The sequence below is a fragment of the Daphnia pulex genome, chromosome 12 (genome assembly GCF_021134715.1).
Source record: "Daphnia pulex isolate KAP4 chromosome 12, ASM2113471v1".
NCBI classification, from domain to species: domain Eukaryota; kingdom Metazoa; phylum Arthropoda; class Branchiopoda; order Diplostraca; family Daphniidae; genus Daphnia; species Daphnia pulex.
In genome coordinates this window covers 2,439,395-2,465,273 of record NC_060028.1, presented here as the reverse complement: position 1 = coordinate 2,465,273, position 25,879 = coordinate 2,439,395, and the positions used below count along the sequence as shown (strand labels likewise).

The 25,879-nt window shown below is 45.6% G+C and overlaps 5 protein-coding genes and 1 long non-coding RNA gene across 7 annotated transcripts; 4 read left to right on the top strand and 2 right to left on the bottom strand.

The window, feature by feature from the left end:
• Positions 1–143: 143 nt before the first annotated feature.
• On the bottom strand, positions 144–1,713 carry LOC124209461 (tax1-binding protein 3 homolog). Its single transcript, XM_046607443.1, has 5 exons — positions 1,572–1,713; positions 1,341–1,469; positions 1,233–1,269; positions 1,124–1,164; positions 144–773 (listed from the first exon to the last, which is right to left on the bottom strand). The coding sequence occupies exons 1-5, from the start codon at positions 1,617–1,619 to the stop codon at positions 663–665; spliced, it is 366 nt and encodes a 121-aa protein (XP_046463399.1). The 5' UTR covers positions 1,620–1,713; the 3' UTR covers positions 144–662.
• LOC124209462 lies at positions 772–1,664 on the top strand. Its single transcript, XR_006880922.1, has 2 exons — positions 772–984; positions 1,522–1,664. It is a non-coding gene; the product is annotated as an uncharacterized LOC124209462 (long non-coding RNA).
• A 59-nt stretch (positions 1,714–1,772) lies between the features above and the next one.
• On the bottom strand, positions 1,773–25,879 carry LOC124209455 (dedicator of cytokinesis protein 3-like). 2 transcript variants are annotated; one of them, XM_046607435.1, is made up of 28 exons: positions 25,671–25,867; positions 24,408–24,494; positions 24,022–24,062; positions 23,871–23,923; positions 23,587–23,671; positions 19,701–19,849; positions 10,358–10,442; positions 10,236–10,271; positions 9,984–10,141; positions 9,780–9,861; positions 9,372–9,690; positions 9,163–9,295; positions 8,971–9,085; positions 8,239–8,401; positions 7,848–8,159; positions 7,586–7,776; positions 7,395–7,495; positions 7,072–7,324; positions 6,556–6,990; positions 6,198–6,476; positions 5,983–6,126; positions 5,742–5,909; positions 5,591–5,676; positions 5,459–5,476; positions 5,196–5,358; positions 4,907–5,106; positions 4,249–4,842; positions 1,773–4,184 (listed from the first exon to the last, which is right to left on the bottom strand). In XM_046607435.1, exons 1-28 carry the CDS (start codon positions 25,705–25,707, stop codon positions 2,564–2,566), a joined length of 6,108 nt encoding a protein of 2,035 aa, XP_046463391.1. In that variant the 5' UTR covers positions 25,708–25,867; the 3' UTR covers positions 1,773–2,563. The 2 variants fall into 2 exon arrangements, with proteins under 2 accessions (XP_046463391.1, XP_046463392.1); XM_046607436.1 differs by lacking the exon at positions 5,459–5,476 and having other exon boundaries at positions 25,671–25,879.
• LOC124209457 (innexin inx3-like) lies at positions 11,909–13,337 on the top strand. The gene is made up of 2 exons (XM_046607440.1): positions 11,909–12,943; positions 13,008–13,337. The coding sequence occupies exons 1-2, from the start codon at positions 11,984–11,986 to the stop codon at positions 13,290–13,292; spliced, it is 1,245 nt and encodes a 414-aa protein (XP_046463396.1). The 5' UTR covers positions 11,909–11,983; the 3' UTR covers positions 13,293–13,337.
• Positions 13,493–14,865, top strand: LOC124209460 (innexin inx3-like). The gene is made up of 2 exons (XM_046607442.1): positions 13,493–13,587; positions 13,693–14,865. The coding sequence occupies exon 2, from the start codon at positions 13,708–13,710 to the stop codon at positions 14,800–14,802; it is 1,095 nt and encodes a 364-aa protein (XP_046463398.1). The 5' UTR covers positions 13,493–13,587; positions 13,693–13,707; the 3' UTR covers positions 14,803–14,865.
• On the top strand, positions 15,769–18,387 carry LOC124209458 (innexin inx3-like). Its single transcript, XM_046607441.1, has 2 exons — positions 15,769–16,056; positions 17,155–18,387. Exon 2 carries the CDS (start codon positions 17,192–17,194, stop codon positions 18,380–18,382), a length of 1,191 nt encoding a protein of 396 aa, XP_046463397.1. The 5' UTR covers positions 15,769–16,056; positions 17,155–17,191; the 3' UTR covers positions 18,383–18,387.

The following is a 25,879-nucleotide window of genomic DNA, read 5'->3' as shown; positions in this document are numbered from 1 at the left end:
CAGCAATCGCAGGCGGGACCGATTCTTTATCTCCTCATGACTCAGCTGCTTGCCATTTTCTTTTCCGACGTGGTTCGAGTATTTCGCGTCATAATAATCGCTCGCTTCCACTCATATCGACACAATCATCAGCAAAAACGTGGTTCGGTGGCAGCGCCAAACGATTTTATTTTATTTTTTTTTCGTCTTGAATTTTTATTGAAATTTAATTTGAAAGCAGTTTCACAGACAGAAGGAAGATGACAAGTTCAACGATCGGCTCCAGTCAATCAGCAAAATATTGCGTTGGGTTTGTTCCTTTAGAAAGAAAAAGAAGAAGAAGAAAAACAACAACATCATTCATTCGACAAAATGAAAAACAATATCTTGAGGGAACTTTGGCACTGGCACGACACGATCCAACATTATACTGCGACTCTTCTTTGAATTTTGTAGCACAAATTGGAAGGGAGGTGACAGAGAGGAAAAGCATAAATTGATTAGAAAAATGATGAAAGCCGCCAGCAAATAAGGGGGGTGGAAACGAGCAGAGTCGACATAAAATTCAATTTTACTGAAACGGCTCGTTTTTTTTTACCCCCAACTCAAAAAATCATATATAAATATCTATATAAAGCTGATATAATGGTCCTCGTCGTCCAAACGCGTCCAAACTGTTGTGCTCACGAATGTGTTACTCCTTTGCGAGCAACCAGCATATTCAAAACGGGATATTTCTTGATGTAGTCGACAGCCTTCTTGTGAGTGCACATGGTCAAATCGTACCCATTACACTTTAAAAGGAGATAAAGAAAAAAACAAATTATTAAAATCAGGCCAAACCAAGTCCACTCTCGAAGGAAGACGCGAAGAATTATATTAAAGACATCTTTCTGGCGAGACGTGCCAAGTGCGAACGTGACGGGTCAAAAAAGTTTCTTATCTGACATCCGGATTTTAGTGATAATCAATATTTCCAAAAGCAACAAAACTGGCACAATTGAGGTAATTACCAAAATACAAGATCTGGAGTTAATTAGATGCAAACATTTCACTAAGCTAGTTCAATTCAAGTTTAATATTTCTTAATTCACTGAAAGACCGTAAATGTTTTAAAAAGAAACAACTCAACCAAATAAAATACCTGCAGTATCTTGTCATTCATCCGCAGACCAGCTTTTGCTGCTATAAATTTATAAAAAATATATTAATTTTTAGATTTTTCACAATAACAAATTGTTGCACTCTCTTACCTGGGCTATTTTCTTGTACTTCAGTGACATAAATTCCCTAAAGAAAATAGACAATAAAAATATGGTAAAATCTTTACAACCAGCAGTGTTACTGCTTAAAGGACTCACATTATCGGAATAGTTTTGTGGACTTTTTCTGAAGTCCTGGTCGATTCCTCCTCCTATTTTAAAGCCACACCTATGCACTTCTCTTCCTTCATGATCTAGGACAGATTCTTTGTGTAGAGTTATGGGAATCTGGAACATACAACACATTTAGACATTTTAGATACACAATATTGTTATTTAGGTGAGTCATTCGAGGTCAAAATCAAACGTCAAATTCGATGGGACACTCACGCTGAGGCATTCCATTGCAGTTCCTGCTTGGTGAAAAAAAGTCGACATTTTGATCTAAATTCAAATATTCTACAGTTAGCTACGCACTAAAAATGTGTCAAAAAGACAAACTAATTGTTTCTCTTTTTCTTTGTGCAGTTAAAAAGAGACAGCTGTCAAACGGAAAACTGAAAACAGTGGTTAATCGGCGAAGTTGCCAAATTTCAGAAAAATTGACAGGTCATTGTCATCGTTTATTTCTAATCATGGATACATCTACATAAAATCTTTTTTTGATAATAAGTTCTTTGAAATGACATGATGATCGAGAATCACGTTGTTGGGAATTGCATCCAAAAAACGAAGCGACTCTCAATCCACAAGTGAATGTCGTCGTGATCCGTGATTGATTGATGGAAAAAAGCTTCAAAACTCAAGATAATGAAAGAACAGAAAGAAAACAAACAAAAATTATGCATGAACTCGCTCTTTTCTTTTGAAATGTTCTTCCGTCAGGAGAAGTCAAAGAATCTGTCGAAGGAATATATAGAAATGGAAGACTACACTCAGACACTCAGATTATTGTGATATGTCAACACACACAAGAGACAGGAACGCTGGAACGCTCTACGTTTTCTCCATTGATAATACTCGACATGGCATATATAATATAGACACAGCGCTACGTTTATATACGTTGATGCCTAATAGGAGAGGAGGAAAGATCCGATACGGAACGTCAAGGGAATAGTATATGATATGAGTATAGTTTCATTGGGAAAAAACAAAAAAAATGAAAGAAATAGTTATTATTATTATTACTGCTGAACTAATATAGGAAAATAGGATCTACACAATGCAACGGAGTTTTTTTCTTCTTTGGATGAACGTCGGGTGTGTGTGTGTGAGTATATGTAAATGATGTATAGTGATGTTGATTTGATTTGACATTCTGTCGGTCACTGTGGCGAGCTGACTAATCCAAGCTGCTCAGATATTACTAAAATTTCAATTCAAGCGGTTTCGACAGAGTAGAGAGATTCGTCGGGTGGCGGAAGGATCGGAAGGGGAGGTGGGGGCGATGCGGGAGGACTAGGACTCTTGGGGCTGCCGTTGGACATCATCCGGCAGCCGGAAGCTGCCAACAAACTGCACACTTCGTCGACTAAGCTGCCGCTCCCGCTGCCGAGATCCAGCGGATTCGAAAACGAAGTGCTGTTGTTGATGGCCGGCCGGCCGTGCGGCGGAACCGGAGGCGGACCGCTCAACACAGGACCCGGTGTCAACGTCATTGGCGTCGACATGGGAGAGGCCGAGCATCCGGATTTCGGAGGCAGAGGAGGAGCCGGAGGCGGTCGGTGGTGTCGCAGCGTTCCGGCTTCGATGGCTTCCGGCGACATCATGAGATTGGACGGGATCATTGAGCCTTTCTTTGGCACTCGCTTGGGATGGATGGGGGGCGGAGATGACGCATCGCATCCGCCGGCAAACGATTCGTCGAACGAGGATTTCGATGATCTCGGCGGCAGGGGCGGTGCAGTTTGGCGCGGAGGAGTCCGGCTCGGAGTCGAATCCACCGTGTCGTGCACGTTGGGCGAGGACAGAGTGTGCCGGGATTGCTGGGCGAGGCTCGTCTGCGAGATTTTGCTGCTCAACGGCGTTCGGGTGATTGTCATCGAATTGATGGGATTGTTGGAACTCAAAGATTCGCGGTCCGTCCCGAATCCGGAATCCCGCAAAGAGGCGGGACTGAAGAAGATGTACTCGTTGGCCCAGCGGGGAGATTTGGCCCGGCTGACGTTGGTGACGGTCGACCTGGGCGTCGTCGAAGTTGAATAGATCGGCTGGAGTGGAACCGATCCAGCTGCACTGGCCGCTTGTAATTTTTCCAGGATTTCCGACGGTTTACAGTAAAGGTCCTCCTCGTCTTCACTGCCCACTTCGCCCACCGTTAGATGGCCGTACAAGCTGCTGCTGGAACTCGAGGAGCGATTGCTGGGCGGTCCGCCGGCCGTCAACGACCGCTGGGCTTTCATGCGGTCCGACACCATCGGCAGTGACGTGTTGAGCAATGGATTGCTGCTGTTCACCTTGGCCGGGCTGTACTCAATTCCGGCGTCGCTATCGGCCCGTCGGTGATGATGGGCTACAGCCGACGGCCCATGACTATTGGCGTAGCGAGCCCCAGTGTCCGGCGAAGGGAATCCCCACTCTTTCAGACGCTGTTTCATCTGGGCCAGACACTCGACCAGCCTTTTGTGAAGCGGCTGGACTTCCGGCGGGGCCAATTTGCCGTGAAGGGCCAATCCAGCCTCCAGGATGCGGACCTGTTCGACGATGCACTGGCGCAGTTGGAGGACGTGTTCCAGGTGTCCAGGATGGCTGGCCAGGAAATCGGAATTGAAGAAAGCCTCCTGGTATTTAGCGATTCCGCCCATGACACAGGCGTCGATGACGCCCTGAAGTCGCATGCTGAACGGATTGATGTTCCGGCGAGGTTCGGCGGCGTGCAACGACGCCAGCTGCTGCAATTCGCGATTGACCGACAAGACCGTCTCGCAAGCGTACTGGACCGGAGCGATCTCTTCGACGTGGCGGTCGACCACTTGGAACCAGCGCAAAATTCCCGGCAATCTGAAAATTTAAAATTCCCGCCATTTTATTCGAAATTCAATTGATTGAACATGAGTTGACTTACGGATGCTCGGTGACGAGCCAAGTGCGTTCGATCCAGAGGCTTTTGAATTCGTTGTCTCGATCAACAGGTCCTTTGTGGATGGGCCGATCCAGCTGGAAGCGGCGGACGTCGTTGACGCGGTAATAGCTGCGAATCTTTTCGTGAAAACCAACGAGTCCGGCGTCGAACACCGGATGGTCCTCCGCCACGGGTTTGACGTTGCAGATCTGGATGTGCTGGCCCTCCGAGGTCAGGATGACGTCGCCCGGCGGAGTGTTTTTGGTCAGAATGTGGGCGGTGGGGAACTCGGTCTGGAGCCGCTGGGTAAATGCGCCGATCCGCTCGTACTCGAGCCCCCGGTAGACGAAGAGGCGATTGCGCAGGAAGAGCGGGAATCCCTGGCCGTAGAAGCCGACGCGAAAGTACTCGGGTTCAGGCCGCAGCTGCGTCAGGATGTGGTCGTAAAAAGCGGCCTGCATCCGCAATATGTGCGAGAGTTTGCCGTAGTCGTAGAGTCGAGTCTCGTAAAAGTCGGCCAGCTCCTTACACAGCGGGATCCCCTTTTCCCAGCACTTGCCGCGGTCGAAATACGCAATGCTCTTCATGTAAATTTGCCTGCGGAATAAATTGTAAAATAATTGAAGTTTAGCCCATTAATAGTAGTAGTCCGGTTTGTTACTCCTTGCGTTGCCACTCCATTTGCGACGAGTGATGGCCGTCGGCTGGCAAATTTTGGCTGGACCAACTCATTTGGTTGGCGTGCAATTGTAACGTCAGGGCTGCTTCGGTGTAGTTGTCAGCCGATAAGTGGAGATCGTGCAATTTGTAGATGTAGCGCAGGTACATGTCACGGCGGTCCACCTCGTCTTTGTAGAAATTCTGAATCAAAATACAAAAATTTTTGAATTGAATTGAAGAATAATTCCGGCTCGTGACAAATTTATGAACTTGTTGTACTTGTACTATACCAGCAAATTGAAGGTGCAGCTCATTCGTTTGTCACGATTCTCTTCGCCTTCCATGACGTTGCGGTAGTCCAGCAGCCGTTCCAAGAGTCGCGTAATGGAACCTATGAAAGCCTTGCCGTGTTTCTGCCACGTCACGTCGCACGATTTCACCTTCTCCAACAATCTGCAACCGGAATTTGAATAAAACCAATTAGTCATTTCACGATTCGCGATCGAGAAGATATAGTCGGAGAGTTTATCTGATTGGGCCCAACAATACTTACATTGAGCTCAACATTTCCCTTTCATTTTGTGTTTAAGAAGCGTTAAAGAGAAAGATCAATTTTAAGTCAATCGCAGAGCAAAACATTGATTGGAAAATGCCACTAATCAAAAAAGGAAATGAAAACACTTACATGGTGTTGAAGAGTTCCTTGTAATTGTCGTCTCCTTTATTCTCGCCCACCAGGACGTCCAACTTGTCAATCAGTTCCGATTCAACCTGACAGAATATGAAAAGATTTGAATTTCATTGAACTTTAGAGGGTTCATTTAATAAATATTTACCTGTTTGAAGTTTCCCCTGTGTCGATGTTCGCAGTCGAGCATGTCGAAAAAGATGGGCAGTGTGGCCCGGCGCAGAGTTGGTTCTGGAACTAGTGTCACTTGCAGAAATGGCCCGACCATCGTCGGTATAAAATGAATCTTGTAATCACCGATGGCATTCCACATAGTCTAAGAATTTTGAGAGAAAATAGTTTGAAATTATTCGGCTTTTAAAAAATTTCAATTTCTATCAAAATAATACCAGAATTTGGAAGCCCATCTGAACCCGCATATCGCCTCCCTGGGCGCGGACCATTTTCAGTCGCTGACTGGGGGTGCGCTTTTCCAGCTGCAAACTGGGTTGCGTCAAAAAAGAGACGGCCAGATCGAAGTAATTGCTCCACAGCTGGAAAATAATTTCATTGGTTAAATCATCACAAATGAAATAAAAGTTTTGACAAGGATTGCTTAGTATACCTGACTGTCGAACCAGCCGGAGTCGAGGAAATAGGCCACAAGCGGTTGGGTCATTTGATCCAGAGATGCCAGCATGACGCGGTTGACAACGCAGTGCATGGTGGACCACTCGGACGGGAAGACGTGCTCGCCTTGGCGGGCCAGCGCCCTCAGCACGGCGAACAGTTGCAGCAGGAAATCCTTGAGCGGTTTGCGTTCCGACAATTCCGACCAGAGTCGGTCGTAGTGGCCCTGATCCAGCAGTTCCAGTACGCTCAGCAAGCAGGCCACCAGAGGGCCCTGTTTCAATTCATCCGCCAAAATAAGAATCATTTTTAATACGATCCAATTGTTACGCCATCCAAATGCCAATTCTTACCACATTGGAATCGGTTTTCTGGGCCGATTGGACGGCCTGGATGAGGACGCCCAGCGTCGCTAAGGTGATGGTTTCGACGTCGCGATACCAAATGTTGTCCACCGTCGTGTCGTCCATCATGCTCATCTTGCGGTAGAAATTCATCATGTGGCCCAGGGTTTCCGTGCACAGGGACATGACCAGCGGCTGCGACAGGTGGAGCCGAAGCTGGCGGCAGATGGTGGCCAGCAGAATGGCCCGAGCGGCCGACGATTCCGTAAAGAGCGGCCCGCGGACGGTGGTCAGGACGAGCTGCATCCGGGCCGTGGCGATCAGCGGATGCGGCTCTTTGGGCAGGCTGTCGATCAACGACGCCAAGAGTTTGGAGGATTCCGCTTGGCTCAGGATTTGGCTCAGCTGTTCCACCACAGTGTAAATATTGCGCAGCAGCACAACCTGGAAAAAAAAAATGGACGAGCCGGATATCAATAGAAATCGCTGGATAAAACATAAATATTCCGGCGTATTGTATGTTACCTGAGTGCTGACGAGGACGTCGCTGTTGAGCGAGGCGACCTTGTTGAAAGTGGCGAAAAGTGACTGGACATATTGGCGGAAATCGTCGTCCTCCTGGTTTTCCAGGATGGCCCTGGCGTAGAGCCGCCGTGACTGGATCACCAATTTGAAGAGAATTTCAAAAGCCCGGAAGCACTGCTGGATCGGCTCGAACTTGCAATCGCTGCTCGAGTGAACCCGGTCAGTGCATTGCTGGACGCAACTCAGCAGTCCCCTAATGAATTTAATTCATTTAAAAAAATAAAAACGAACAATTCAATCAATTCAAAATAATCGTCAATTACTTGTAAGCCAAAGCCGCTGAGAAATGGTCGGTAATGTAGGCGTCGACCACCGATTTAAAGTGCTGGAATTTACTGTCATCCAGCAGACTCAGAATATTGACCTATAAATTAACCAATTAATTAAAAAACCATCACGAGCTATAAATGTCATTAATATGGCGTGAAATCTATTCATTTTTTATTTGACATACCAGGACTTCAAAGACCAGGCCAGAATGGGGCGTGGCGTTGCCTTCCGTATCGGAGAACATGACGAAAAGCGAGTCGAGCACGTCCTGGAGAAACTTGACTAGCTCCTCCCCTCTGAGACGCATGACCAGGTTGAGTGTGTCCGTGATCCGTTCCGGATGAGATTTCCACTTGAGCAACGACAACAAATTGGCTGTGGAGAATAAAGAAAAAATCGATTAGTTTGTCTTGGTACAAATACATCCGGTGAATATAATTGAAAACCATTTTGAGTGAGTTTGGTGGAGCACAGGTAAAAAGCTACCGTGACCGACTCGCGACTGTTTCGATGGAACGAGGCGCAGGACGGTGACGACGAGCCGATGGAAGAAGTCGACTGAACGGCCAGGGCCGACTGGATCTGTTTCGTCGAGTAGGGCAACTGGAGATAGGAGACGGAGGGATCCTTGAAACGGGTCTGATCCTCCACTTTGTAGACCAGCAGTTGGTGCTGGCCGTCGGGCAAAACCGTTCCGTCACGGTCCATCAACGGGATGAAGGAGAAACCGATGAGCCGCTTCTCCGTTTTATCTTTGGCTAATCAAAATTGAATTGAATGACATTTATTTTATATTTTTACTGGACCATCTAAATGGCCTAGCGCTAAAAAACTTACTGCTGCAGTGCCGGTACTCTAGCCGCAAATGGGCGCCGTAATACTTTTCGATGGGCAATGAAACTTTGATCATCTCGTACCACACTGGGCTGTTCATGTGGTAGAGGACGACAGATTGGTGTTGCGTCACACCCTCAACATTGGAGGCTCCGTACAAACAATTCTATCAAATACACACACAAACAAAAAATAAAAGAGATTTAATCATTAAAAAAAAATTCAATTCAATTTCAGTAGTTGTTCCCATTGTTCCCGATCAACAACAATGTGATGAATTGTAAGACGGCCAGAAAAGAAATATGTAAAGATAGCGCGCGCAGAGTCTGACGATAATAATAATCAAGGCCATCAAAGGGCACTGGGCTCGACACTCTCAAAACTTATCCACCAGACTCGACCGGTTGGTGGTGGGGATTATTACACGTCCAAGTTATTCATGCGTGTGGCAGCAGCCCCGACGAGTAGAAGGAAAGAAAAGAAAAAACACATTGGCTGATTATCATCGGTGGGGGGAAAAAAAAGCCGGTTTCCCTACTTAATTATCATACGGGTTGCGTGGGAAAAACAAAAATGTTAAAATATAAAATAAGCGGCGTGTCGCCTATAGCGCGTCGCCATTAAAAATCTGGTGGCGTCTAGAACTCTCTCGGTTCGTGCCATTTCGTGTTTTCTACCTGTTAATATCGTTTTGTCACAACATCATCACACCACCCACATTTTGTATTTTTTTACCTGGATGGGTCGGCCGAATTCGTCCAGGACCAGGACGGTCACCTCGACGTTTTTACTCGACGATTTGCCACCGCGCTCGAAATCGCCGCGTTCGATTACAAAGTACAAATCGTTCCTGGATAAAACCGGAAGTGATTTGTTTGGTTAAGACGAAGAAATCCCCCGAAGGTAATTAGCGTATAGAGAAAATACCTGACGTCACCGGGCATGATAACATCGGGAAAGCCCAGCTTTTGAGTCAGTGGGACGTTCTTCAGAAGGTGAATGTATTCGTGACGCAAGGCGGCCAATTCGCCACGCAACAGCCTCAGCGAAACCACCACACCTTGAAAATAAAAAGAGAAATGAATGAATGGAAGCCGGAAGTGGGCCAATTACATAATGGGATGGAAATTTCTTACCTTGAGAAATCTGTCCGGAGAGGAGACTGAATTTACTGGTGGATTTCTTGGCCACCAATTCGTGCTGCCAGAGTCCGTAGTCTTTCTCGTCGCTCTGGTACAATTTCAGAGGAAATTCTCTTTCTTCCTCTTCTTCCAGGGTGCCTAATCCGCCGGCGTCGGCCAGCAACTCGGCCAAAGGCAAGACGGCGACGGCGTGCGGGCGCCGGTACGTCTGACTGAGCGGCTTCTTGGACGACTCGGTGTAGAGTAGCCGGCCAAGTCGGATGACTTGGACGACCAAATAAAGATCCTTTTTCAAATCGGCGTTTCCCAGTTCCTATTAAAAATAAATAAAAATCAAAATAAAATCTTTTTTCAGATATCGAATATGCAAATTTCGGGCGGATGAAATAGGTGCGGTCGTACCGTGAAGAGCGTAGCGCTGTGATTGGCTTTGCCGATGTAGCTGGAGAAACCCTCTTTGAGAACTTTGACTAGAAACTTTTCACTATATAAATACAAAGAACAAGTTTTGGTTTTTGGTTTTTGTGTGTGTTCCAGACGAAAGAGATAAATTTCAAATCGTCAAAGAGACACGGGCGAAATAAAAAAGTGTTTGTTTGTTTTCACCTCACGTAACGCGAATGCTGCATGTCGTAGAGGGCGAAGTTCACCTCGGCGTCTTCGCCCAGCGAGCATCCAAAGTGACGCATCGACAGGTACAAGTGATGGGTCGCTGGACGCACTTCCGGATTCTTGCCACCTCTGGCCGGCAGAGTGGCGTTCCACTAGTGCACAGATAAAAATAAAAATCACCAACATTTCGAATTGAAAGTTGAATAATACATAATCAATTGAAAACAAATGTCGAAATGAACCTACCGTGGTGTTGCGGTTTTTTTCAGCGCTGGCCACATGCTGATTAATTGAGAAGCGTGATTAGAATGTCATTGCATTTGAATTGGCCAGTATTTTTTTTTTTTTTTTAAATTGAATGGACTTACGACGTTGTAGAGTTGATACACTCCCAGAGTGTCCGGCCCGACGATACGGTCATCGATTCTTGGCACTAAATCCAACCCAAGTTTCCTAAAAAAGAAAGAGAATTTCCAATAATACATTTAGAATAGTGTGTGATAGGAGTTAGACACCGGCGGACAGGTTATCGGTTGTCGCCTGGGATTGGCACACGGAATATTGAACGACAACCAAAAAACCGAAAAACCAAAACGAGACGATGTGACTTTATGGCATTGGAGACAAACTTTTTCCCTTTTTCTTTACAGATTTTTACAATTTAACAAGCGCAGTATGGGGGACCCTGAAGCCGTAAAGTGTCGGCCATGTTGCCCACGACCCTGCCTTTAAATCCGGTATTATACCCCGTTTCAATTTAAGATGCGCTAGACTTTAAATAACGAAAAAAAGAATTCTCTGTTCCATGTTTTTCTTCTTTTCTTCTGCTTAAAAAAGAAAAAAAACCGGTCGAACTTGTGTATCCCCAGACGATAAAAAATATACAGACACACACACACACTATGGCGGAATGGATATAGAAAAAGGAGACCCAATGGCCAAATAGGGTCGTCGTCATCGACCACTATTTTTTCTGTTTCTTTTTTACACGTTCGCCAAGACCGGTTTGAAATTATTTTATGGAAAAAACATATGCTAAAAATTTCGAGGCGATTCCCTTTTGGAACGAGTGATAAAGAGAGTTGCAGGGACCACTCAAATTAAGGTTGAAAAAAAAATATAATCTGAAAGAATTGTAATAAATAAAAAAATGTTTCTTTTGAGGGGAAAAATAAAAATCTAGAAGCTGTAAAACGGTGTCTAGTGTATCGTATAGAACTACCGTTTGCAGTAGCCGCCATTGCGATTGCTGTCAACTTTTCAAAAGAATAAAAAAGAGGCTCTCCGCATTCCGTGACATACGACCCGAAAAAACTAAAAATTGCCGCCATTTTTATTCAAAAAAAGATTTTTTTTTATTTTTTTAAATTTTGGTGGCGAGATGCTATCGGATGTTTCTTCGGTCGTCATCCGACACTTGCGTAACAGCGTGACAAAATGGAAGACGGGGGAGAATATTCGATATTTTTCTTTTAAAGAATTCACCGACCATGAGATCTCGGTGCCGATATCTTTCACACACACACAGACACACATACAAAAAGATGGCGGCTGCGTCTCCATGCGCAACTCATAAACTGGAATTCATTTTTTTTTTTTATAATTTCGAAATTTTTCGTTTGCCCGTTGGGTAGGGGGTAGAAAACCAACGGTAACCACGTCGACTAATCACAAATTCTATTGCGATATCGACTCAACGATTTGGCGGAAATTTAAATCAACCGCCGAGAATAATGTGAGCCAACATCTTGCGGCGCGGTGAAAGAAAATTGTGAAATTTCCGGTCTTACTCGTTGGCATCCATCAAAAGCTAACAGAGCCAAGGCTTCCGCTTTTTTTCCTACCCCGAGAGAAATGACGTCAGAACCCAAAACTCGACCGGGTTTTTCTTCCACGATTGCCTCACATCATCCTGTCGAAATGATCTGATAGAAAATCCGATCGGAATAGACTTTGGAATTCAGTCGAGTCGTAGACACTGTAAGGCGATCATCATGTCGGTCGTCGGATTGCTGGCCGGAATCGGAGCCTTCTTCAAAGTGCGCCACTTGGCCGACAAGGCCGTCATCGACAACCCCATCTTCCGTCTTCACTATCGCCTGACCAGCGCCCTCTTCTTCGCCTTTTGCGTTCTGACGACGGCCTTCGCCTTTTTCGGCAAACCCATCGACTGCATCATCGACCCCGGATTCTCCAGGCCGGACATGTTCACTACCTACTGCTGGATCCAGAGCACCTTCACTTTGATCGGAAACAAAAACCAGCAGAGAGTCGGACAGGATTTCGCCCATCCGGGTGTCGGGCCGCAGTCTTCCGGCCACGAGATGCGCCACCACAGTTACTACCAGTGGGTCCCGTGGATGCTGTTCCTCCAGGGAGCCTTCTTCTACCTGCCGCACTGGATCTGGAAGAGTTACGAAGGCGGGAGATTCAAAAATCTGACGGACGGCAGCCGCGGCCACAGCGTCGGAGCCGAAAGTGAACGCAAAACCCACTGCTCCGCACTGTTCCGCTACCTGGCGGAAACCATCCGCAGCCACCGCAATCTCGTCTACGTTTACGCCTTCTGCGAAGTGTTGAATTTCGTCAACGTGGTGGGCAACATTTACTTTGTCAATCGGTTCTTCAATGGCGCATTTATCGACTACGGGTCGCGGGTGTTGAGTTTGTCCAACGAAGACCAGGAGAACCGCACCGACGCCATGATCGAGATCTTCCCGCGGATGACCAAGTGCAGCCTCCACTACTACGGCTCTTCCGGAACCATCCAGCTGTCCGACGCTCTATGCATCCTGCCGTTGAACATCGTCAACGAGAAGATCTACATTTTCCTCTGGTTCTGGTTCATCATTTTGGCCGTCGTTTCCGGGCTGGCCGTCGCCTACCGGCTGGCCGTTTTCCTCTCGCCGTCGCTCCGCCTCTTTCTCATCCGCCGCTTGGCGTCGCCGTCGTTGGTAAATTTTTGAAAATATTGAAATTAACTCGATTATCGATAATTGAATTGCAATTTTGATTTAGGACTCGTCCAAAATGGTGGTTTCGCGCGTACCCTTTGGCGATTTCTTTGTCCTGCACATGCTGGGCAAAAATCTGGAGGGTTTCTTGTTCAACAACTTGATCGACGAAATGGCCGTCCACCTGAGCAACACCCACCCGGACGAGACGAGCCGACCCAACCGATTCACGCGCCAAAATTCGAAATTGTCCGAAATGGTGTCCAACGCCGGAAGGAGAGCCAGCGAATCGGCCGGCAAAACCAATTATTTGCCATTGGATGAATATCCCACCAAAGTCGTCAATTAAGTCATCATTCACAAAATTATTCCTTCCTTTTTAATTTTAATTTTTTAAAAATGTTATTCGCTGTTTTATTCTTGAAAAAAAAATACATATACGTTTTGTTTTTTCGGCAGCCATTAATTTGATCATTTTGGGGGGTTTGTTTGAAGTTAGTAAACCCCTTCTCTTAAAGCCCTGGGGTTGTGCCACGTCGGCGGGGGTGAGGTAATCAAAAGGTGTGGCACCATTTTGTCGCTTTTCACCATTTCGGCATTTTCAGTGGGAGTGCTCAAGTGTCAACTACTCGGAATCGCACCAGGTAAAAAAGAAACCAGACGGACAAGACGAACCGCAAATTGACAGTCTGAAAGATTGGGACCGGTTTTCTCTCTTGTTTCAAATTCTATTTCTATTTCTTGGGCAGCAGGTGATTGTTACAATGTCGGTGCTGGGCTTGTTGAGCAATTTCGCCACGCATTTCAAAGTGAAACATTTGAAAGAGAAGCCGGTGGTGGACAACGCCGTTTTCCGGCTTCACTATCGTTTCACGGCCGTCTTCTTCCTGGCGGCCAGCGTTCTCATCACGGCCGTCAATTTCTTCGGCAAGCCCATCGTCTGCACGGCGGACACGTTCCCCAGGCCGGACATGCTCGACACGTACTGCTGGATCCAGAAGACGTTCACCTATCCGATAGCGGCCAATAACCAATCGGATCCGGGCGTGGGGCCGGACTGGAAGACGATCGACAAGCGGACCCACAGCTACTACCAGTGGGTCCCGTTTGTCCTCTTCTTCCAGGGACTCTTGTTTTACTTTCCCCACTGGATGTGGAAGAATCAGGAAGGCGGTCTGATCGGGCGGCTGACGGAAGGCGGACGGCGCGGATGCACTTTGCAGAGCGGAAAAGATGAGCCTGGGAGACGTCCTCTCCTGTCTGATTACCTCAACCAGACGATGGGAACTCGCGGCTATCTGGGCGTGGCTCACGCCACCTGTGAGCTGTTGAACCTGGTCAACGCCATGGGCAACATCTACCTGATCGATTTGTTCCTGGGCGGATCCTTCTTCGATTACGGCTGGCAAGTTTTGACGTTTACGGAAAAGGACCAGCTGTTTCGACACGACCCGATGATCCGAATCTTCCCACGGGTCACCAAATGCAAATTCGACCGGTACGGGCCGTCGGGGACCCAGGAAATTCACGACGCCCTCTGCATCCTGCCGCTCAACGTCCTCAACGAGAAGATTTACATCTTCGCCTGGTTCTGGCTCGTCTTCCTCTCGATGGCTTCCGTTTCGGCCCTGATCTACCGGTCCCTGGTCGTCATTTCCACCCGGGTCCGCTTGGCCGTTTTCAAGCGGATCGGGACGACCACCTGCGACCCGGAGTCTGTGGCCATCCTCAGCCGGCGTCTACCTTATTCCGATTGTTATTTGCTCTTGATGCTGGGCAAGAACCTTGACGGAGTGGCGTTTCGTGATTTGCTGGACGATTTGGCCCATCACCTCGATCACTCCCATCTCGACTGTTAAAAATGTGTTTGTTTGTTTGTTGTTGTTTAGTTTTCCTTTAATAATAGACGGCGGGACCCACTACTGTTCAGTTATTATGCAAGTTGTTATTTGGTTGTTGTTGTTTGGGTTGAAAGAAGAAATCCGGTAGCCGGTCGGTCCCATTAAAGATCGGGGCGCCTATACAAAGAGAGTGAGGCTCGTTATCGTTGTATATTGGAGATATATAGACAATTTTTGGGTTGAAGGAGGGTATACCCTAGGCCAGCAGCAGCCGGGCGATTGAGATTTCAAGCTCAATAAAAAGAGGCCATTGAGGAGGGCTGGTGGCTGCTGCCGCGGGATGAATAATGAGGGGCAACTTCTTCTTCTTTCTCGGCCCTTTTTGGTTATATATCTAGCAGCTAGCGCTTGCAGCCCCCACATGGGTTAAAAATGAGATCTTAGACAACTCGATTTTCTCTTGCACATCTCACCCCTCCCTCCCATATGTACGCCCTTTTTATTTTTCGTTTTATTTTTTGTTCATTCCAAAAAATAAAATAAAAAAAAACCTTTTTTTGAAAAAAGTAAAAAAAAGTTTGAAAAACAACAACCGGCAAAAGCTTTAGGTTAGGATAATCCATCAGTCATGACCTCACAAGGGGGGCAGCGGCAACTTCACAAAACCCCCTCTAACCACAAACGAAAATATTTAGAAAATATGATGAACACAGTTTTGTAAAAAAGAAATAAATAAAAGTTGGAAGATATTCTCTCGTGTGTGTGCTGCTGGGGGATTTATTTGTTAATACTTTTTTTCTTCCAGAAACAAATGAAAGAAAATGGCGAATGTTGCCATGTTTACTCGAGCCGTTGTGTGTTACACACACACAGACAAAAAACTAACAAATATTTTCGCTTTATTTCTTTTTTGGAAGTCCTTTGTGTGTTGCAAGTTGAGAGGGGAAGAAAGAAAGAATTATTTTCTTCTTCTTTTTTTGTTTTCCTGGAACCTGTTTTGGACTCGGTGGTTGCTGCCTGGCTGGCCAGTATATAACTAGAGGCTGGCTGTAGGGACTGGCTCTCACTACGAGTCGAGAGCTCCTAGCAACCACAGGTGTGTCTCTCTCTCGCGTGTTGTTACTCTCAGAATTCAGTGAATCAACCAAATATATCATTCGTCAACTAGTGTTTTTACCCCACAAAAAAACCAAGTGCGTTAACCCAGTGGACTGTGTTGTAAACGACCGACATTTTCGGATCAAAAATCTCTTTTTGCTGCCAAATTTTTAGGTAAAAACAAAAAGTTAAAAACTACTACTACCCCCCACCAAAAATAGTTTTGGAACACATGAGAAATTGGTCGTAAAAGACCACACCTGGTAGATTATATACACACATACACGTCTCTTTTGTAAAAGTCGTATCTTTCACGGCAGGTGATCCTCTTGGTGTGGCCTCCCCCCAGTCGTTACGTTAACCAAACTGGCCATAACTCGCAACGAGGGTTTTTTTTCATTTTCATTTCTTTTTTCTTCTATGGGCGCGTAACCGAATGTGATCAAGTCATTCATCCTTTTCTCTCTCAAGTCAAGTGCACAACAATTTCCCAGAAAGAAAAATGGCCACCCAGTTGTTTTTGTTTTTGTCTCTTTCGTAGTCGAAACGTTTTCAGTCCCCAGTGTGTGTGTGTGTGTGTGTGTGTAAGAGCAAGCAATTGATCCACGACTACTGAGGTAGCCAGGCCCAGGCCGAGAAATTCCTTGGGGCTATTGGGAGAATAACATTTTTTTGTTTTTCCAAAGGGGGGAGATGTAAGAAAAAGAATCGAAGAAGTAGAAAGGAAATCGAGCGATAGGCAAACCCCCAAAAATGGGCCCGAGACATTCCAAATGGGACACAAGACACACACAAAATGAAAAAAGAAAGAAAGATGCCGTGCAAATGAAGCTCTGGTCCCAAAACAAGTCGCTGCACGATGCCGATCACGTTCGACTTGGACCTTTGACGTGGACGCAGTGATTCAAAATGTCTCCCCAGGGGGGATACCAACATCTTCTCTCCTTTTCTCTCTCTAGCTCTCCCCCTCTTGTGTCAACTTAAACAGGGGATGAAAGTGGTCGACTCACGCTCTCATCCTCCACACACACACACACACACAAGAAGTTAGGCAACGTAAAAAAACTTTTAGACAGGTATGCAGCAGCAGCCAGCCTCGACTTAGCCTGCAGCCACATTACACAAAAGGCGAACCGGCTAGGCCGCATTCTTGGCCTTCCAGTCACAGCGCACTTGTGAACCCGAAAAATAAAATAAAAAAGAATTGTTGTTGTTGTTGTTGCACATGTGTTGAAACTAAAATGTTGTCTTTTTTTTAATTTAAATTTTCAGCTGGAATCGAGTGAATAGAGTTAACCGCCTGCCCGTCATGTCGCTAATTGGGTTACTGGGCAGCTTTGCCGGGTTCGTGCGAGTGCGGTACCTGCACGACAAGGCCGACATTGACAACGCCATTTTCCGGCTGCACTACCGTTTCACCAGCGCCTTTTTCTTCGCCGCTTGCGTCATCATCACGGCCTTTGACCTGATTGGCAGTCCCATCGATTGCATCACGGACGACGCTGTGTCGCGGCCGGAAGTCATCAACACCTACTGCTGGATCCAGCACACCTTCACCCTGCCCGGCTCGTCCAAACTGCCCAGCGGCAAAGTGGTCGACTATCCGCAAGCCTTCCAGGGCGTCGGGCCGGCCTACGAGGGCCAGGGCGAGCGGCGCATCCACAGCTACTACCAGTGGGTCCCGTTCGTCCTCTTCTTCCAGGGCATCCTCTTCTACCTGCCGCACTGGATCTGGAAGAACCAGGAGGACGGACAGGTGCGCAGCATGACGGACGGTAGTCGCGGACTACTGATGGGCTGCCTGCCCGAGGATCGCAAAGTCCGCTGCACGGCCCTGTCCAGCTACCTGCAGGACACGCTGCACACCCACGGCCGTTTGGCTCTCGTCTACGTGGCCTGTGAGGTCCTCAATCTCGTCAACGTGGTGGGCAACATTTTCTTCATCGACAAGTTCCTCAACGGCGCCTTCCTGGACTACGGCACACGCGTCATCCAGTACTCGAGTATGGACCAGGAGGATCGTGACGACGTCCTCATCGAAGTCTTTCCGCGCATGACCAAGTGCACCTTCCATCGCTACGGCCCTTCCGGCTCGATCCAGACCCACGACGCCCTCTGCGTCCTGGCCTGGAACATTTTCAACGAAAAGATTTACATTTTCCTCTGGTTTTGGCTGATTATCCTCTCGGTTTTATCGGCCCTGGCGCTGGCCTATCGGCTGGTCATTGTCGCTTCGCCCATCGCCCGGCTGTTTGTCATCCAGCGCGTGGCTTCACCGTCGGCGGCTTCCGCCGAAACAGTCATCCGACGCCTGCCGTTCGGCGATTATTTCCTCGTCCACATGCTGGGCAAGAATCTCGAGGGCTTCCTCTTCAACGGTCTCATCGACGACCTGGCTCTGCGCTTCAACACGGGAAACAGTTCCGGCAAACCCAATTCCGGCGGCCTAGAGTCGGCGCCCATTCTCAGCCCCAGATACGGAATCCCCGGTGACCGATGATTTTTTTTAAATGGAAACCAACACCCAGACGCATTGAAAAAAAAAATATCGCACTAAAATTCCGTAATTAATTGTTTTATTTTCTTTGGTTAAAAAAAATTTTTTTTTTGGGTCTAGTTGTGTCCGTTTGCCTCTCAAAATTTGTTTGTGAAAGATGAAATTTTTTTTTTGATTATTATTTTGGGTTTTTATTTACATGATCCAGCCAGATTCACTGTGATGTGCGCCACCGAGTTGTGTCAAAAATTTGTGTGTAGTTTTTCTTTTCTCTTTTCTGCCCATCTCTTTCTCTTTTTGATTATTTTGTATCTCCCAATTTAATTTTGATACTTGAAAAACAAAAAAACAAAAACAAAAAATTTACTTTTTTTGACTTGATATGCTTTTTTCTCCCTCCAAGTGTAATTGAGTGAGCCAGTGCCACACAAGAGAGAAAGACCTCATTATAAAAAAAAAAAAAATTTCTTCCTTTTTTTTTCTTTTCCGAATTTGTTACCCAACGACGAAGAATTGTTTCTCAAAAAATAAAAAGTGCCGGATGTAAATAACGAGATGATCAGAAATTGAAAAAATGAAAAATAATAAAAAATGGTTAAAAAAAAAATAAATATCTTCATTTTTGTTTTTCTTTAGAACGCCAAAGGAATGGATAACAATTATAATATTCCTTTTTTATTTTAAATTTTATTTTTACGTGTCTGTGAGCTCACACCGATCGCCTTTTGGAAAGTGCCACCAGCATGTCTGCGTGTGTCTTGATATGGTCAACTCTCGGGGTAGTGTAGCCTCAGGATGACCTTTATTTCTCAGTGTCTACCCTGGAAAATGCCCAGTTTTGTTTCTGTTTGTTCCGTTAAGGGGGGAAAAAACATTTCGGGGGGTTGAAAAATTTTTTAAAATAAAAAGGAGACCGGTTTTATTTTACTAAAAAAACCCAGCCAAGCCAAAAAACATCAAATGTAAAAAAGGAATTTTCCTTTTTTTATTTTCCGGGGTTATATTCTGACATTCAAACAAATGATCAGAGTTTTGATGGCACATTTTACAAGTGAAGGCGCAGCCAGACAACCGTGGCTGGATCACTTAACCAAACATCATCAGAATGTGTGGGTACCAGTACCACAAACGCATTTTCACCTTTTTCAAAAAAAAAAAATAGAAAAACTGGGCAAATGCCACACGGACGGGATGGACCAAAGAAAAAAGCGGTCCCTTAACTGGTTTGGATTAAACGAACTAACGCCCCCTGAGGACACCTCTTCTTTGGTTGGTAAAAAAAAAAGAACATGCGTGAAAATAACAAAAAAATGTGACGTACCTGTTGCCAGAGTCGATGTGAGAGGTGATGCGCATCCGCAAATCGCGCAGATGATCCAAGGTGAAGGTGCCGGTCATGAGCTGAAGACGCCAGTCCATCAGGTCTAAAATGGCCGATCGGAGCATCGTGCATTGCTCTCGCTGACGTCTCTGCATATCAAACCCGTCAAATAACATGGCCGTTAGCTTATAGACAGCGATACTCTCTCACACACACACACACGAGATCATTATGCAAATCGGAAAAGAACCATGGGAGCGCCCCTACACATACACAAGAGCCCCAGATGGAAAAATAAAAAGAAAAAGAGAGAGAGAGAGAGGCTGTTTCTATAGACTTGTTGGCCGTTTCCCACGCCCTCGCCCCGGACCGGCGTGTGTTTTCTCCACCTCCCTTTCAATGGCCCATCTCGAACAACATCCCGAGAAAAGAAAGAAGAAGAAAGAATCGGTAAATATGCATCCACGTCGAGATGAACGCCGATATCAAACGTAAAAGAATTATTTATAATAACGAGCGTCGTTCATCTTCCCAAAGGAATTTCTCTTCCTTCTTCTCACACGGACTACAAGGCTCCCCCCTTCGGCTTTCCCGGACGGGATCGATCAATGCGGAATCAATCAATGACCAAAGAGAAGAAGAAGAAAAAAACATTTTGTTTTTTTGTTTTATTTTTGATCAGACGAGATTCCATCCATCACAACTGGTAATCTCGAAAACCTTTTTCTTTCTTTTTGAACGGTCGGATTGAGCGGCAATTGAAAATGGTACACGACGCTGTTGATATGGTATCGATAGAAGGAGTCTACGAGGAAACTTACAAGTTTCCGGAAGCCCCGCCAAGTGATTTCACCCCCATTGAATCAATCAAACAACAACAGCAACAACTAATCCATCAAAGAGGATCAGGGCGTGGCGGTTTTTTTGTGTTACATAGTAAGTATTGTGCACTGTACAATGTCTACGACGCCTATAACGAAACGGGAAAACGTCCGACTTATTCACAAACGACATCCATCTTTCACAAATATTTGTAGGTTTTTTTTAAAATAAGCAACAACGTCCGGATGTTGCGCCAGAACAAAAGAAACACCCCCTGCGGAAAATGTAATGTAATAGAAGAAAATAAAAAAAGGTAGAACTTATTTTTTATTCTTATTTGGGGAAAAAAAGATTGTTGGGAGGGAAGAAGATGACGTTGCACATGTCGTCCAAACACAAGAGAGAAAGAGAGAGGAAATTGAGGGGCCTATAGCGTTATGATATAGTCCAAGTCCTTGACCCTAGTGGGCGGTGGCGGCGGCATTGCCAAGAGACGCTGTCTGATGGTTACCTGTGTGACTCAGGGCAGCCAGTCAGCCAGCGAGGGGAAAGTGGAAAAAAAAAGCGTGAGAAACATCCCCCCCTCCATCTCTCTCTCTCTCCTCCAGTTCTATTTTCTATTTGGCTTGAGGTCTCGAAAAAACTAAACTAAAATAAAAAAAACTCTAAAAGTTGTTGTGAAACAAATACGACAAAGACTACAGGTTTTGTTCCTTTTCTTTTCTGGGGGTAAATCAACTCGTGATCGATAACGTCCGCACCAGCAGAAGCTGATGGTCCGGCTAGCTCTTCCACCTCAAACTGGTCAGCAGCCAACCCAGTGCAGCCCAGAGGAGGAGGAGGAAGATGGCCAACGGGGGCTGATTGTGTGTCGGTAGCTCTCCTGCTGTGAAACATCAGTCCGAAAGAAGGTTGTGTGTGTGTGTCGGTGCAACTTTTTTTAAAAGGTATATATACACACACACACACACCTGGGATGGCCTTTCAGCCTTTGGCTTCTTGATTTTTTCTCTCCCCTCAACAGAAGAAGAAGAAGAAGAAGAAGAAAACAATTTTCAGGTATTTTGGGAAAATAATGGGGAGACCCGTGCGCGAGCCGCTGACTTTTCTTCTTCTTCTTCTTCTTGAACAGTGGCCTTCACGCACGCAAACAACCACCGGAGAGAGATATACGATCTGCTACCAGCACTCGACTCTGTCGCCTTGGTAACGCGAGAGGTGATCCCATACGTTCAAAATGACCCAACATTTCGAGTGTGTGACACGCGCTGACTGCCAGGTACATGAAGAAGCTAAGAAACCGGCGAAACAATTTCTATTTTTTCGGGGGGTTCTTCTTATAAAGAACAAAAAAAACAGTCGAGGCACATCCAAACGGTCACAAGGGCACACACAACAGCCCGATGACCCGATTTGGTCATTCCTCTGGTCGATCGTTTTCTTTTCTTTTTCTTTCCGACTTTGAGTCGCAAGAGCAGCAGCAGCAGCTCATTGGCTCTGCCATCAAAAGAAGAAGAAGAAGATTCCAATCGTCGTCTTTTCTTTTGAAAGTTAAACCCGTCGCCTCGTTAAGAATAAGAGGGGAGAGAGAAAGAGAAAAAAGAGCCGAGTCTTGTGGCATGACAAGCACCTCGGAGAACGGGCGCGGATTCGATCTGCGTGTCACGCCGAGGTTCTTCTTCTTCTTTTTTTGTCTTGTAGATTTTTATTTTTATTTTTATGCTTTTTTAAAAACCCCGTCACGGAGAGAAGGAGAAAAAAAAAGGGGCAATAGACAACGCCTCCTACCATCGGAACCGGATTTTTAATTCCATTTAGTTATTTTTCTTTTTTTGATTTTTCCCGGGGAAGAGAGAAGCCGATGGCTCTCATTAGGATGGAACAGCAAAACGAGATGATTATCGCCAAAAAACTTATATGGTCAACTCCTGGGTTGACTATACTCCCCCCCCCCCCCCCCCCCACCAAAGAAAAGATCTTAGAAAAAAAAAGAAAACGAACGAACCGAAAGTTCAGAGTTTGGCATCCGCGTGTAACGGAACTATAGCGATGGCACAATAAGCGATTGCCCGTATCGCACCGGGCGGGCCCTTTTTTTTTCTTCTTTCCTCTTGTCTGAAAGAGACAGATTTTTTTGTGGTCTCTCTCTCTTATTCTTATTTTAAAACTATTTTTTGACTGATGCATTTCCAACTCTGGAGAATCCCCCAGAAACTAAAAAAAAAAGAACAGAAGAGAGAGAAGAATTGGAATGTCATTTTCTCCCCTAAAGCAGGCGGCTTTTTTGTTTAACATTTTCGACTGTTTCTAGTCTCTGTGCTCGCGTATGTGTTTCAGAGAGAAACCAAAAAATGTTTCCGATTCTTTTGTTTTTTTCCTCGACCGAGTGTGTGTAACTTTCTGGCGCTGTGTTTAAATGTCCCTGGCTGATTTGTTTAAAAAATATAACTTTTTGATTCGAAGAAGAAAATGGGGGATCGGGCGACACACTTGAAAACATTCCAGAACAACTCGAGAGAGAGAGAGAGAGAAGAGTATTTTTATTTTATTTTTGCTCCGGGCCGTTAAAGCTTTCGCTCCGATATCTGCCACCGTTGACACAAGTCATTTGTCTCATCCGGTCCGGGTTCAAGCCATCAGGTGGCTTCACTTTGTCTCCTTCGGCTCTGTCTACTTCGCCCTCTCTTTCTTCTCTCTCTCTCTCTTGTCTGGAACGGTTACACAACCCGGCAGCCATCGTCGTCGTCTATCCAGAGACATTTCAACATTTTTTTGTTTTTTTTTTGTAAAAGAACATGGCCCTTAATAAATATCAACCTTAACTTTGGTGAAATTTAAAAAAGAAAATATTTGCTTTTCTAAACGCAACTAAAACAGGTGCGCCGAATGTTACACATTGCGTCACTCGACTGTGTGAGAACGGCGGAAGTATTGAAATCTTGCGCGTGTTTTCCTACATTTCAGCAGGTTTAGTTTTTTTTTTATTGACAATTCGTATTTTCCGGTGAAAATAGGCGAAGCGATGGCCATCTAACGGTAAGAAAAGAAACTGAATTCAACTCACCACGAAGGATCGGTTCCAAATGACGCCCCATTCTCGCAACACGTTAGTGGCTTCTTCGACAACTGGATCGTCGTAATGCCAACACCTGAGCCGTCGGCGGAACAATTTACAAAAGGAAAAAGGGGGAAGAAACATTAAAAAAAAAAAACGAAATCAATCGAGTGAAGCCAAAAAAATCGATTTTCAAATATTAAATTTAAAAGTTAGTAATCAAACTAGTGAGTGAGAAAGGAAAAGCCATATTAGCAGTGGGCGTTGCTTTGGACTCTATAACAGCTGCATACCTTTCTTGGTCGGATGTAGGTCGCACTTGAACGTACGAACATGGGAAAATTCCCTGTAGAAAAAACAACAACAACACGTAAACCGAAGGTTAAAATGGGGGAAAAAAAATAATCGATAATGAAGCTAAAGTGTGTGAAATATCGTTAATACCTTCAGGCCGGGAGTGCGCAGATTCACGCCCAGGTACCAATCTAAAAATGGAAGGGAAGAAGAAGAAAGATTAAAACGACGAGTTTTCAACAGGAAATGCTCTTATCAAGAAATCAATGAACTCTCTCAGATATGAGAAAATCTCTTTTTTGATATCGCAGCTGTTATCTGGCTGATGCAGCAACACAACACATGTCGAAGAAGTCTTCATGACCGACATTCCCACAAGCACTTAGGAGGTGGGGTGGGGAGGGAGAGTTTATCTTTTTTCCGTAGTATTTACGGTGCTCATTCTTCCATCCTTTCTATAAACACTAGAAAACCATGTGGGCGCACACACACAAAGGCTGCCGGCGAAAAAATCCGAGAGAATTTGGGATTCTTACCTTCGCATATCTGCGTGATTTCCACCAGGTCGCCCAGCTGCAAGGTCAGGCCGTGAGGAACAGACGATCCCTCTAATTGGCTAATAGCTGTCGAAAAACAAGAAATAGAGAAAAATACAAAATCAGGACATTTTTCATTCATAAAAACAAGTTCAAGAGTTTATTTTCTTCTTCTTTTCGTTCTTTGAGGGATGAAACGACTCCCTTTGTTATCGTTGTCCCTCCCAACAGGAAGTTCCCTCTCTCTCCCCCTCTTCTTCATGAATGGAAGGGCTCGTTACACGAGTACGAGAGACGTGACCAACGGCTGGGGCCAGTCTTTAGATATACAGCAGCCAGCAATTGACGGGCCGCCATCGTCAAACGCCCCAAACTACAACTAAAACCTAACAAGTTTGGAAACCTTCCTTCCTTATTGCTTTCCATTATTTAACGGGCGACATTTATCTGATTCCCGCTGGCGGAAAAAAAAAGAGCCAGAAATCGATTGCGCGAATATTGATCCGTGCCCGATCGGCGTAAGACGAAGAAGAAAACTGGCTGTCATCCATTCTTTATTTTACTCTTGTTTCTTTCGCTTGACTGGGCTGTAAAAGGGAGCTGAGGAAGACATGGAAATGTTGTTGGGCGGAATGGATCGCGAGCCAAATGCTGATGATAAGACACACGTTACCTCTTCAACGCTTTCCTGCGCCTATACCCATTTCAAACCTTTCGAAAACACCCTGTCAAGTATACCATAGCGACAGCACAGGATTATTAAGCGGATAAAAGCACGAGGGGGGGGGAGAGAGAATGCTGGAGGATTACAACGTTAGGGGAAATCGAAAGGGAGGGAAAAGTTTGGAGATTGTGCGTCAGTGGCGTCCTCCAAGCTTCCGTGCGTGTAATATGCTTTGGGGTCAACAGCACTGGCTGGCAGAAACTTTCCAATCAAACTTTCAACTTTTGCTGCCGCCCTCATTTTCTCCAACGCAGGAGAAAGGATGTTGCACTGGAAACCAGGAGGCAATGTTGTGACAGGGTTTCAGGTTTCTGATGGATGTCAGAATGGAAAGAGAAATGAAGGGCAGTGCCACACAGTAGCCAAACTAGTCTTCGTGGAATGAAGTTATCACACTGACATCTTGCTCAGCTAATCAGTTGAGAAATGGCCTTTCACAGGATAAAATATAGCATTTCTCACGCTCACCATGACTTGTTACAACAATTGTAAGGAACAACGTGCATGAATAAAAAGTGCTAGACTACATATTATCTTACCCACTCCGATGGTTTTGTCAGGCACGTAATTCCACATATTGGGACATTACCTGGCACCAAATAGATATAAAGCTCTATGGTAAATTGGAACACGCACAATTACAGAGAGAGTGCCAGTAACATTATTGTTTTTAGGAGACTGTCACCAACACTAAAGCGACTAATACACAACACCAACAGAAGAATAAACACAAAAAACAGCTGCTGGC

Excerpts from the sequence above, each read along its gene's own strand:
- LOC124209461 (XM_046607443.1), bottom strand. The coding sequence starts at position 1,619 with ATGTCGACTTTTTTTCACCAAGCAGGAACTGCAATGGAATGCCTCAGC. Across the intron at positions 1,470-1,571 it reads CTGCAATGGAATGCCTCAGC|ATTCCCATAACTCTACACAA; the intron begins GTGAGTGTCCCA and ends TGTATGTTCCAG. Across the intron at positions 1,270-1,340 it reads CACAAAACTATTCCGATAAT|GGAATTTATGTCACTGAAGT; the intron begins GTGAGTCCTTTA and ends TATTTTCTTTAG.
- LOC124209457 (XM_046607440.1), top strand. The coding sequence starts at position 11,984 with ATGTCGGTCGTCGGATTGCTGGCCGGAATCGGAGCCTTCTTCAAAGTG. Across the intron at positions 12,944-13,007 it reads GCTTGGCGTCGCCGTCGTTG|GACTCGTCCAAAATGGTGGT; the intron begins GTAAATTTTTGA and ends ATTTTGATTTAG.
- LOC124209460 (XM_046607442.1), top strand. The coding sequence starts at position 13,708 with ATGTCGGTGCTGGGCTTGTTGAGCAATTTCGCCACGCATTTCAAAGTG.
- LOC124209458 (XM_046607441.1), top strand. The coding sequence starts at position 17,192 with ATGTCGCTAATTGGGTTACTGGGCAGCTTTGCCGGGTTCGTGCGAGTG.
- LOC124209455 (XM_046607435.1), bottom strand. The coding sequence starts at position 25,707 with ATGTGGAATTACGTGCCTGACAAAACCATCGGAGTGG. Across the intron at positions 5,910-5,982 it reads AGATGGGCTTCCAAATTCTG|ACTATGTGGAATGCCATCGG; the intron begins GTATTATTTTGA and ends CAAAATTCTTAG. Across the intron at positions 5,107-5,195 it reads GCTGCACCTTCAATTTGCTG|AATTTCTACAAAGACGAGGT; the intron begins GTATAGTACAAG and ends ATTTTGATTCAG.